Raw genomic sequence first — 12998 nt, 5'->3', positions numbered from 1 at the left:
GTACCCTTCGATAGGTTTTTGTTGTCTTGGTATCTAATTTAAAATAAAAAAATACACTCTTCATAAATTGGTCTTGCATTTTTATTTTTGATGGGCTCTTGATGGCCTAGTGAATTCTTCCCTGTTTGATGCCTCCTGCATATTCCTGGAGTTTCATGTAAAATTGTGCTACAGATTTCAGTGAGCGTAGTTGTCATGAACCTATGTTCTTATACATCTCCAGTATTTAAAAAATATTTTGAAAGTAACTTTTGTCATCAAAATAAACTCTCCATATCTTTGTTGATCAACTTATTTGTGTAGATTGAAATCCTATGACACCAACATGTGTGCATTCATTCATATTATTCCCTGAAGTGTTCCTTTAAAAGCCCATTTAATACTTAAGGTTTGATAGCCAGGTTTCTGGGGGGTTATTGGGTTGCCCTGTGTGTGTTTGGATATTCAACCTGCAGCTTTCTTTTCCTCCTTCAGGCGGAAGTTCACAAAGAAAGCGCCATCCAGCAGCGCCCAGCGCAGTTTTGTTGAATTTGTGCTAGAGCCACTATACAAGATCCTGGCTCAGGTATGTATTTGGCTTCTATCTACATCATAGTAGCAGCATCCTTAGTTCTTTCCCTGGCACATTCATATAGGGGTTGGGCAGGGGCTGCACTAGTTATGATAATGTTGAGTACTAATTCTGTTTGTGTATAGCACTTTGAGTGTGACATTATTGAAATGCTGTGCTCATTTAACAGTACTGCCACATAAACCACATAGGATTCACTGTGCTTACCTACTCATTGTGAGACCTTTGCTTGTGGCCATTTTCAGTCAGGTGTTACTTGTTAGTATCTGCTGTATCCACAAATGTTTATTTGTAATGTCCCAAAACCACTAGTTTGAAACCACTTGGGAATTTCATTCACTCTCTAGGGGTAGAGATGTCTAGTAGTCAAGGGTTACACACAGTATGAAAATAAGTGAAATTCATTGTCCAACCAGTGCTATATCTTAAACTAAATGTCCTAAGTGTAATCGATATGCTGAGACGTGGGTCCTGTACTCATTGTGGAGAGGACTTGAGCTATAAACTTAGAGGCCAGTAGACCTGTTGGACCGATTCTGGTCTGGTAGTTTAGGATGAATTGTTCCTGTTGGAGCAGAACCAAGGCTGATCTGCATAGGACTGGTTTTTATTTAGCATAACATTGTGGGTGAAAAATTATGGACTAAATTGTGTCCGAGTGATTGCCTGTGGCTCAGATTAATTCAAATATTTCTTCCATCACTTTGTTTTTGCAAATGCAATATCCTAAAGAATAGTGTGTGTTTTTGTGGTAAGTAAAAAGAACAAATAAAAATGATACATGCCAGATAATAAAATTAATTTAAAATTTAAATATCCTGACTGAAAACAGTGAACTGGAGGTATGACAATTGTGTTTTTTTGCAGGTTTACCCTGACCTTTTGCCCCCATGCTGACTTCTATTTGCCGAGGTAATGGCTTAAAAATGCCCGAGCCTTGCTACTCAGGTCCCAGTGCATGTGCTCTGACCCTTAAAATGGTGTATATTTAATTGGCTTGATCCCAATGGGCATTGCCTAATGTACTTGTAAGTCCTCAGTATATGGTACCAGGGGTGCCCAGGGCCTGTACATTAGAGTGCTGCTGCCCCTCCCCCACATGTTCCAGCAGTAAAACCCTTAAACTGTGGTTTATACTGTGGAAAGATTGGCAAGTACAGAGTTGTAGGCTGACACTGCAGCCCTGTAACTTCTGAATGGGACTACTAAAGTGGGCACTGTAAGGTATCAAAAGAATTATTGCATTAATTCCGATTTAATGGTTAAATCAAATGTAATGCCACTGGTGGCAAAGTGTAACTGTAGAAATTGCCACTTCAGTTGCCCAAGGATTCCAGTGCCTATTTACTGTTGTCCTCAGCTTATCCTTCAGACAGCTTTCTGCCCTCCTAAGGAGATGTGCTAATGACCCCCAGGAAAGGACACAATAGGGGCCTGCATGGTAGAGAAGTGTTATCACCCTCCTACAGGAAGCCACTTGGGTGTTAGCCCTAAGAGGCAGGCTTCAAAAGAAAAAACACATTTGAAGGGCAAATGTGTAACAGTAGGGAGGAGGGCTGTCCAATTGTTTAGGCAGACAAGGTGACACGGGGACAAGAGAGGACAAGCCAGTTGTCAAACAGCTTTTTGAAAGGTGGGCCCTTCAGGTGGTGGGACATGGTGTTTGTTTGTATTCAGAGCAATCTAGATGAAGAATAGAAGTCTTTTTTCCCCTACCATAAATTGCTTTTCTGTAAAAAAGAGACTGATCCTGTTTCAAAGAATAGAAAACCTACTTCAGCATAAGGCTATTGGACCGTTATTTTAGGGCAGGGGGAGGGGTGAATGGGAGTGTCTGGTATTCGCACTAACATCCAGAAATCACAAGTCCCCAATTTATTGATCAATACCCTCTAACATGGGCTACCTCCTCAATAATGTACCCCGAAGTACAGATTGCATCCACAATCCCAGATATGGTGTTCCGTAATTAGTGCATGCTCCTGCACCAAGTTATTACTGCTCTTGCACTGTAGAGACATTATTGCCTCTCCCGGCTAATGTAGGAAACTGGGTTCTGGTTGCAGACGCCCCCCACTTTTTACCTGGTTTTTGACACAACGTTGACTGAAGTGCACTGGGGTCCTGCTAACCAGGTCCTCAGTGCCAGTGTTCCTTTCCCAAAACAAGACACCTGGTCACTTAATCCCCAAGTGGCAAGGCTGTTTAGCACCTCTGTAAGTCCCTAGTAAATGGTGCCTCTAGTACCTAGGGCCTAGGTATTAGGTACTAAAGAATGTCCCTAAGACCTGCAGCATAACTTGTGCCACTCTAGGGGACAAAGCACCAAATTCATGCAGACTGCCACTGCAAGTGGTTCAAAAGTGAAAACACATCATGGCACACACTCCTGTTCCATGTCCCCCTAACACTGCCTGTAATATTTGTAAGTCACCCTTACAAGTAGTCCTTACAGGCCTAAGGCAGGGTGAATTATATTACAGGTGAGGGCATATATGCGTGAGCAAATATGCCTCTACGATGTCTCTGTCAATTCTTAAACATAGAAGGTGAACATGGAGGCCATTCTAAATGCATGTGCTGGACACTGGTCGATACGAGTTCCCTAGTTACATGATAGCTTCATGGAAACTAGGGATGTTTGGTATCAAACATTTCGTATTGATAAACCCTCACTGAATCCATTGATGGATTTATTAATACTTGCATCCAGAGGGCACCTTAGAGGTGCCAACTTAAAAACTGCTGGTGGGCTAACTGACTAGTTTTAGCCAGCCTGCCACCAACAGACTAGTTTCTGACCCTTAAGGGTGGGAACCTTTGCTCTCTGGCGGCCGGAACAAAGCCTGCTCTCGCAGGGTTGTTGCACACATTTCCCAACAGGATGACCTGAAAATCTACATTCGAAGTCGGGATGCTTCAAAGGAGCCCACTGCCTTTTGTATACAGATCTGGCTGTCCTCAGAGCGAGATGCTGATTTCCCCAACCCCAGGGCCTATTTGGCACCTGGACAGGTGAGAAAATAAGATATGCAGGAGGCGTGTTGCACGCTGGACACGCCTAGGATGGCGAGGCTGACGTGAACTGTAAAGAAATGGCTCCCTGTTGCAGTTACCCCCCACTTTTTGCCTGATACTGATGCTGACTTGACTGAGAAGTGTGCTGGGACCATGCTAACCAGGCCCCAGCACCAGTGTTCTTTCACCTAAAATGTACCATTGTCTCCACAATTGGCACAACCCTGGCATCCAGGTAAGTCCCTTGTAACTGGTACCCCTGGTACCAAGGGCCCTGATGCCAGGGAAGGTCTCGAAGGGCTGCAGCATGTCTTATGCCACCCTAGGGACCCCTCACTCAGCACAAACACACTGCTTGCCAGCTTGTGTGTGCTGGTGGGGAGAAAATGACTAAGTCGGCATGGCACTCCCCTCAGGGTGCCATGCCAACCCCACACTGCCTGTGGCATAGGTAAGTCACCCCTCTAGCAGGCCTTACAGCCCTAAGGCAGGGTGCACTATACCACAGGTGAGGGCATAGGTGCATGAGCACTATGCCCCTACAGTGTCTAAGCAAAACCTTAGATATTGTAAGTGCAGGGTAGCCATAAGAGTATATGGTCTGGGAGTATGTCAAAAACGAACTCCACAGCTCCATAATGGCTACACTGAATACTGGGAAGTTTGGTATCAAACTTCTCAGAATAATAAACCCACACTGATGCCAGTGTTGGATTTATTAAGAAAATGCACACAGAGTGCATCTTTGAGATGCCCCCTGTATTTTACCCAATTGTTCAGTGCAGGACTGACTGGTCTGTGCCAGCCTGCTGCTGAGAGACGAGTTTCTGACCCCATGTGGTGAGGGCCTTTGTGCTCTCTGCGGACAGAAACAAAAGCCTGCTCTGGGTGGAGATGCTTCACACCTCCCCCCTGCAGGAACTGTAACACCTAGCATTGAGCCTCAAAGGCTCAGGCTTCGTGCTACAATGCCCCAGGGCATTCCAGCTAGTGGAGATGCCCGCCCCCTGGACACAGCCCCCACTTTTGGCGGCAAGTCCAGGAGAGATAATGAGAAAAACAAGGAGTCGTCACTGGCCAGTCAGGACAGCCCCTAAGGTGTCCTGAGCTGAGGTGACTCTGACTTTTAGAAATCCTCCATCTTGGTTTTGGAGGATTCCCCCAATAGGAATAGGAATGTGCCCCCCCCCCCTCCCCTCAGGGAGGAGGCACAAAGCGGATGTAGCCACCCTCAAGGACAGTAGCCATTGGCTACTGCTCTCCCAGACCTAAACACACCCCTAAATTCAGTATTTAGGGGCTTCCCAGAACCTAGGAAACTAGATTCCTGCAACCTTAGAAGAAGAGGACTGCTGAGCTGAAAAACCCTGCAGAGAAGACAGAGACACCAACTGCTTTGGCCCCAGCTCTACCGGCCTGTCTCCCCCCTTCTAAAGCCACTGCTCCAGCAACGCTTTCCCCAGGACCAGCAACCTCTGAATCCTCAGAGGACTGCCCTCCTCTAAAAGGACCAAGAAACTCCAGAGACTAGCGGCCCTGTTCACCCAAGACTGCAACTTTGTTTCCAAAGAAGGAACTTAGACAACAGCATTTCCCACCAGAAGCGTGAGACTTGCAACTCTGCACCCGACGCCCCCGGCTCGACTTGTGGAGAAACAGCACTTCAGGGAGGACTCCCCGGCGACTCCGAGACTGTGAGTAACCAAAGTTGTCCCCCCTGAGCCCCCACAGCGACGCCTGCAGAGGGAATCCCAACGCTCCCCCTGACCGCGACTGCCTGACTCTCAAATCCCGACGCCTGGAAAAGACCCTGCACCCGCAGCCCCCAGGACCTAAAGGATCAGAACTCCACTACAGGAATGACCCCCCAGGGGGCCCTCTCCCTTGCCCAGGTGGTGGCTAACCCGAGGAGCCCCTCCCCCCCCCCCCCCCCCCTTGCCTGCCTGCATCGCTGAAGAGACCCCTTGGTCTCCCATTGATTCCTATTACAAACCCGAAGCTTGTTTGCACGCGGCCGCCCCCGCGCTGCTGAGGGTGTACTTTCTGTGTGGACTTATGTCGTCCCCCCCGGGTGCCCTACAAAACCCCCCTGGTCTGCCCTACGAAGACGCGGGTACTTACCTGCTGGCAGACCGGAACCGGGGCACCCCCTTCTCCATTGAAGCCTATGCGTTTTGGGCACCAATTTGAACTCTGCACCTGACCGGCCCTGAGCTGCTGGTGTGGTAACTTTGGGGTTGCTCTGAACCCCCAACGGTGGGCTACCTTGGACCCAAACTCGAACCCCGTAGGTGGTTTACTTACCTACAAAAACTAACAAATACTTACCTCCCCCAGGAACTGTTGAAAATTGCACTGTCTAGTTTTAAAATAGCTATATGTGATTTATTTGAAAAGTATATATGCTATTGTGATTATTCAAAGTTCCTAAAGTACCTACCTGCAATACCTTTCATTTAAAGTATTACATGTAAAATTTGAACCTGTGGTTCTTAAAATAAACTAAGAAAATATATTTTTCTATACAAAAACCTATTGGCCTGGAATTGTCTGTGTGTGTGTGTTCCTCATTTATTGCCTGTGGTATGTACAACAAATGCTTAACACTACTCCTTTGATAAGCCTATTGCTCGACCACACTACCACATAATAGAGGATTAGAATAATCTTTTTGCCACTATCTTACCTCTAAGGGGAACCCTTGGACTCTGTGCATACTATTCCTTACTTTGAAATAGTGCATACAGAGCCAACTTCCTACATGAACACAGCCTGAAGTAATTCCCCTATCTTGCATGTGGTGGAATTAGGAATTTTGGGACAGGGTAATGCCTCTCCCCAAAGTAAGTGGGACACCAATGGTAAGGAGTCTATTGGCTACTACCCTCCATTCCCCTCAGCGCCCCCTAAATTAAATATTTAGGCCCCCCCCCCCCCCCGATACCAGAAAAACAGATCTTTTGTGGACATATAAACGAGGAGTGAACAAGAAGGCTGTTGACCCTAGAACCAAGGAAGCGCAATAGAGTTTGCGCCAACCCTGCTAGCCTGCCTGCTGCACCCGACCCTTGTGGAGCAACTGACATGTCCTGCCACTGCAGCCGCCAAGAAACTGGGAGAGCTGCCAGTGCTCTGCAAATCGCCCAAAAGAACTCCTTTGGAGCTGAGGAGCTGTTTCCCTGCATCTGCAGGCACCACTTGTAAGGTCCGGTACGCTGCCTTGTTGGCCATCTGGCCCCCAAAGGGCTAAACGATCCCAGGTGGTCAGCCCCGCCACTTCACTGATGTTCTGAGATGCTGACCCCATCCAGAGGTTCGCTGCACCTATACCTGGGGTGCTGGACCCCTTACACCAACAAAGGATTATTGGTGGTCCTAGCTGGATTCCAGCCGCACCAGAGCAGACGTACTGACTAGGTACGTTAGGATCCACAAGGCCATTCAGGAGAGTGGCCCCACTGCCCTGTTTCCTCTCCATCAGGTCCTCAAAACCCATAGCAAGACCCTGACCACCGTGACCCGACACCTCAAAGCACCTCTGCCCCACAGTCCGAAAGAGTCAGTGGTGCCCATGGGTTCTTGAGACCATCTATAGCTGAGCCCATCCCTGGGTTTGTCCCAATTGGACTTCATTCACTACCGGCAGCCTCTTTCTGCACACACCCCTTTAACCGCAAGTAACTCCAGCACCGGACCTGATGCCAAAAGACACCACTGCTCCCGAGCCCCACAGCCCAAGCAGCCCCCCCCCCCCAAAAGACTGATCTTCCAGTCCCAGCTTGCAGCAACTTCGCCACTTGATCTTTTCCCATTGGAATGGATGGGACACTTGATGCCATAACACACCTCTGCACCCCGACGCTGCAGAGCCTCCCGAGGTGACCAGCTGGTGTGGCTCTGGACCCTGCCCCATACTCACCTTAAGTCCTGGAGAACAGTCCCGTAAGTCGCCATGAAGTGTCCAAACGCAGTACATGTTTTTCTCCCATAGGATAACATTACCACATCCAACAATTGCACTTTTGAAAACTGTAAAAACCCCTAACTCAAAAAATACTCACCTGATACAGTGATATTGGTATAAACATTTATATAAAAGTGTGTTCTTTTCATAAATTGGTGTCGGATTTCTTTGAGTGTGTCTCACTTCCTGCCTATGTGTTTGTTTTATATCCTTAGCACTACCCTCTGATATGCTCGCCAGCACTACGACAAAAGAGAGCATTGGGGGTCTCATTTGTGTCTCTGTAATTCCTCTGGGGTTTGCTTGGACTCTTAAACAGTGTACCTCATTTTGGGCCACTGTATCAAGAGCCAGCTTCCTACAACTAGGGAGAATCCCAGTGCCTTTTTTTTTTTTTTGTATTCCAGGCCACGCTTCCCAACCTCCAGGCATGCTAAAATCATTGCAGGCTGAACTCCACTACTTCTTAGGGAAGCCAAACAACCTATCCTAGGCCAAACTCCCCAAATCCCAGGCATGCTAAAATCCTTGCAGGAAAAACTCGGCTGCTTAGCATGGGAAGGCAAATGACCTCATAAGCATCACAATCACATTTGCCACCCCCTCCTTCCCCGGTGGAGGGTGGCAGGAGAGTCCCTAGCCTACTGCACTCTTATCAAGCTGCACAACTCTGCTTTCTGGGAGGCTAGGTAGTCGTCCAGAAACCAACAAAAACTGGTGCTTTATGGACCGCTCTGTAGTAGGGTAAGTACTTCTTGAAGATCCTTTGGAAGTAGAGGAAACATAGGAATTGGGGCCTTTACTCCTCCCTGGTCACTAGGGTGACTTTAGCGGTCTGGGATAGAGTGTGGCTATAGGTAGAGGACTGATATCCTTCCCTTCGCCTTTTACGCCTGTAGTGGGAAACCCAGACTTTACACCAGGCCTTCACCAAGTAGACTTCTCAGAGTGGCAAGTCTATTGGATGCTGCTTTGATGCAGACGGCTTTCTATTTTTCGATCGACTGAAAACTGACAAGAGTTTGCGAAAAGGAACACCTGCATTACCTACACCGAGGAACAACAGGGAGCACAAAGGGCACTTACCCCTTTTGTTAAATAGTTCTTTCTCAAAGAGGGAAACAAGCGTATCATCACCAACTTATATGCCCTTATGAGCCAACCCCATACTGAAGAAAAGACACTGGGCCAGAGGAAGTGGTAACAGGCGCTGGGTCCATTACTTGACATGCAAAGAATAGGGGAGTACTGTAAGGAAATGCCTCCTTGGCATGGTTGCCCCCTGACTTTTTGCCTTTGCTGATGCTATGTTTACAATTGAAAGTGTGCTGAGGCCTGCTAACCAGGCCCCAGCACCAGTGTTCTTTCCCTAACCTGTACTTTTGTATCCACAATTGGCAGACCCTGGCATCCAGATAAGTCCCTTGTAACTGGTACTTCTAGTACCAAGGGCCCTGATGCCAAGGAAGGTCTCTAAGGGCTGCAGCATGTCTTATGCCACCCTGGAGACCTCTCACTCAGCACAGACACACTGCTTGCCAGCTTGTGTGTGCTAGTGAGGACAAACCGAGTAAGTCGACATGGCACTCCCCTCAGGGTGCCATACCAGCCTCTCACTGCCTATGCAGTATAGGTAAGACACCCCTCTAGCAGGCCTTACAGCCCTAAGGCAGGGTGCACTATACCATAGGTGAGGGTACCAGTGCATGAGCATGGTACCCCTACAGTGTCTAAACAAAACCTTAGACATTGTAAGTGCAGGGTAGCCATAAGAGTATATGGTCTGGGAGTTTGTCAAACACGAACTCCACAGCACCATAATGGCTACACTGAAAACTGGGAAGTTTGGTATCAAACTTCTCAGCACAATAAATGCACACTGATGCCAGTGTACCTTTTATTGTAAAATACACCACAGAGGGCACCTTAGAGGTGCCCCCTGAAACTTAACCGACTATCTGTGTAGGCTGACTAGTTTTAGCAGCCTGCCCCAAACCGAGACATGTTGCTGGCCCCATGGGGAGAGTGCCTTTGTCACTCTGAGGCCAGTAACAAAGCCTGCACTGGGTGGAGATGCTAACACCTCCCCCAGGCAGGAATTGTCACACCTGGCGGTGAGCCTCAAAGGCTCACCTCCTTTGTGCCAACCCAGCAGGACACTCCAGCTAGTGGAGTTGCCCGCCCCCTCCGGCCCGGCCCCCACTTTTGGCGGCAAGGCCGGAGAAAATAATGAGAATAACAAGGAGGAGTCACTGGCCAGTCAGGACAGCCCCTAAGGTGTCCTGAGCTGAGGTGACTCTAACTTTTAGAAATCCTCCATCTTGCAGATGGAGGATTCCCCCAATAGGGTTAGGATTGTGACCCCCTCCCCTTGGGAGGAGGCACAAAGAGGGTGTACCCACCCTCAGGGCTAGTAGCCATTGGCTACTAACCCCCCAGACCTAAACACGCCCTTAAATTTAGTATTTAAGGGCTACCCTGAACCCTAGAAAAGTAGATTCCTGCAACTACAAGAAGAAGGACTGCCTAGCTGAAAACCCCTGCAGCGGAAGACCAGAAGACGACAACTGCCTTGGCTCCAGAAACTCACCGGCCTGTCTCCTGCCTTCCAAAGATCCTGCTCCAGCGACGCCTTCCAAAGGGACCAGCGACCTCGACATCCTCTGAGGACTGCCCCTGCTTCGAAAAGACAAGAAACTCCCGAGGACAGCGGACCTGCTCCAAGAAAAGCTGCAACTTTGTTTCCAGCAGCTTTAAAGAACCCTGCAAGCTCCCCGCAAGAAGCGTGAGACTTGCAACACTGCACCCGGCGACCCCGACTCGGCTGGTGGAGAACCGACACCTCAGGAGGGACCCCAGGACTACTCTGATACTGTGAGTACCAAAACCTGTCCCCCCTGAACCCCCACAGCGCCGCCTGCAGAGGGAATCCCGAGGCTTCCCCTGACCGCGACTCTTTGAATCCTAAGTCCCGACACCTGGGAGAGACCCTGCACCCGCAGCCCCCAGGACCTGAAGGACCGGACTTTCACTGGAGAAGTGACCCCCAGGAGTCCCTCTCCCTTGACCAAGTGGAGGTTTCCCCGAGGAACCCCCCCCTTGCCTGCCTGCAGCGCTGAAGAGATCCCTAGATCTCCCATTGACTTCCATTACAAACCCGACGCTTGTTTCTACACTGCACCCGGCCGCCCCCGCGCTGCTGAGGGTGAAATTTCTGTGTGGGCTTGTGTCCCCCCCCGGTGCCCTACAAAACCCCCCTGGTCTGCCCTCCGAAGACGCGGGTACTTACCTGCAAGCAGACCGGAACCGGGGCACCCCCTTCTCTCCATTCTAGCCTATGTGTTTTGGGCACCACTTTGAACTCTGCACCTGACCGGCCCTGAGCTGCTGGTGTGGTGACTTTGGGGCTGCTCTGAACCCCCAACGGTGGGCTACCTTGGACCAAGAACTAAGCCCTGTAAGTGTCTTACTTACCTGGTTAACCTAACAAATACTTACCTCCCCTAGGAACTGTGAAAATTGCACTAAGTGTCCACTTTTAAAACAGCTATTTGCGAATAACTTGAAAAGTATACATGCAATTTTGATGATTTGAAGTTCCTAAAATACTTACCTGCAATACCTTTCGAATGAGATATTACATGTAGAATTTGAACCTGTGGTTCCTAAAATAAACTAAGAAAAGATATTTTTCTATATAAAAACCTATTGGCTGGATTTGTCTCTGAGTGTGTGTACCTCATTTATTGTCTATGTGTATGTACAACAAATGCTTAACACTACTCCTTGGATAAGCCTACTGCTCGACCACACTACCACAAAATAGAGCATTAGTATTATCTATTTTTACCACTATTTTACCTCTAAGGGGAACCCTTGGACTCTGTGCATGCTATTCCTTACTTTGAAATAGCACATACAGAGCCAACTTCCTACATTGGTGGATCAGCGGTGGGGTACAAGACTTTGCATTTGCTGGACTACTCAGCCAATACCTGATCACACGACAAATTCCAAAATTGTCATTAGAAATTGATTTTTGCAATTTGAAAAGTTTTCTAAATTCTTAAAAGACCTGCTAGGGCCTTGTGTTAGATCCTGTTTAGCATTTCTTTTAGAGTTTAAAAGTTTGTAAAAGTTTGAATTAGATTCTAGAACCAGTTGTAGATTCTTAAAAAGTATTCCAACTTTTAGAAGCAAAATGTCTAGCACAGATGTGACTGTGGTGGAACTCGACACCACACCTTACCTCCATCTTAAGATGAGGGAGCTAAGGTCACTCTGTAAAATAAAGAAAATAACAATGGGCCCCAAACCTACCAAAATACAGCTCCAGGAGCTTTTGGCAGAGTTTGAAAAGGCCAACCCCTCTGAGGGTGGCAACTCAGAGGAAGAGGATAGTGACTTGGAGGAAAATTCCCCCCTACCAGTCCTATCTAGGGAGAACAGGGTCTCTCAAACCCTGACTCCAAAAATAATAGTCAGAGATGCTGGTTCCCTCACAGGAGAGACCAACACCTCTGAAATCACTGAGGATAACCCCAGTGAAGAGGACATCCAGTTAGCCAGGATGGCCAAAAGATTGGCTTTGGAAAGACAGATCCTAGCCATAGAGAGGGAAAGACAAGAGATGGGCCTAGGACCCATCAATGGTGGCAGCAACATAAATAGGGTCAGAGATTCTCCTGACATGTTGAAAATCCCTAAAGGGATTGTAACTAAATATGAGGATGGTGATGACATCACCAAATGGTTCACAGCTTTTGAGAGGGCTTGTGTAACCAGAAAAGTGAACAGATCTCACTGGGGTGCTCTCCTTTGGGAAATGTTCACAGGAAAGTGTAGGGATAGACTCCTCACACTCTCTGGACAAGATGCAGAATCTTATGACCTCATGAAGGGTACCCTGATTGAGGGCTTTGGATTCTCCACTGAGGAGTACAGGATTAGGTTCAGGGGGGCTCAGAAATCCTCGAGCCAGACCTGGGTTGACTTTGTAGACTACTCAGTGAAAACACTAGATGGTTGGATTCAAGGCAGTGGTGTAAGTAATTATGATGGGCTGTACAATTTATTTGTGAAAGAACACCTGTTAAGTAATTGTTTCAATGATAAACTGCATCAGCATCTGGTAGACCTAGGACCAATTTCTCCCCAAGAATTGGGAAAGAAGGCGGACCATTGGGTCAAGACAAGGGTGTCCAAGACTTCAACAGGGGGTGACCAAAAGAAAGGGGTCACAAAGACTCCCCAGGGGAAGGGTGATGAGACAACCAAAACTAAAAATAGTAAAGAGTCTTCTACAGGCCCCCAAAAACCTGCACAGGAGGGTGGGCCCAGAGCCTCTTCACAAAACAATGGGTACAAGGGTAAAAACTTTGATCCCAAGAAGGCCTGGTGTCATAGCTGTAAACAGCATGGACACCAAACTGGAGACAAGGCCTG

At 48.0% G+C, this 12998-nt stretch overlaps 1 protein-coding gene across 2 annotated transcripts in view; it reads left to right on the top strand.

Moving 5' to 3' along the window:
• Positions 1-12998, top strand: part of EFTUD2 (elongation factor Tu GTP binding domain containing 2) — a 346977-nt gene that overhangs the window by 103806 nt on the left and 230173 nt on the right. For both annotated transcript variants that reach the window (XM_069237938.1, XM_069237936.1), the window contains exon 13: positions 475-565. In XM_069237938.1, coding sequence (XP_069094039.1) covers positions 475-565 — 91 coding nt within the window. The remainder of the gene's footprint in view (positions 1-474; positions 566-12998) is intronic.

Source organism: Pleurodeles waltl, chromosome 6, assembly GCF_031143425.1.
Source record: "Pleurodeles waltl isolate 20211129_DDA chromosome 6, aPleWal1.hap1.20221129, whole genome shotgun sequence".
In the NCBI taxonomy this organism is placed as follows: Eukaryota; Metazoa; Chordata; class Amphibia; order Caudata; family Salamandridae; genus Pleurodeles; species Pleurodeles waltl.
Note: the sequence above shows the minus strand (reverse complement) of the source record. Positions and strands in the feature narration are given on the sequence as shown.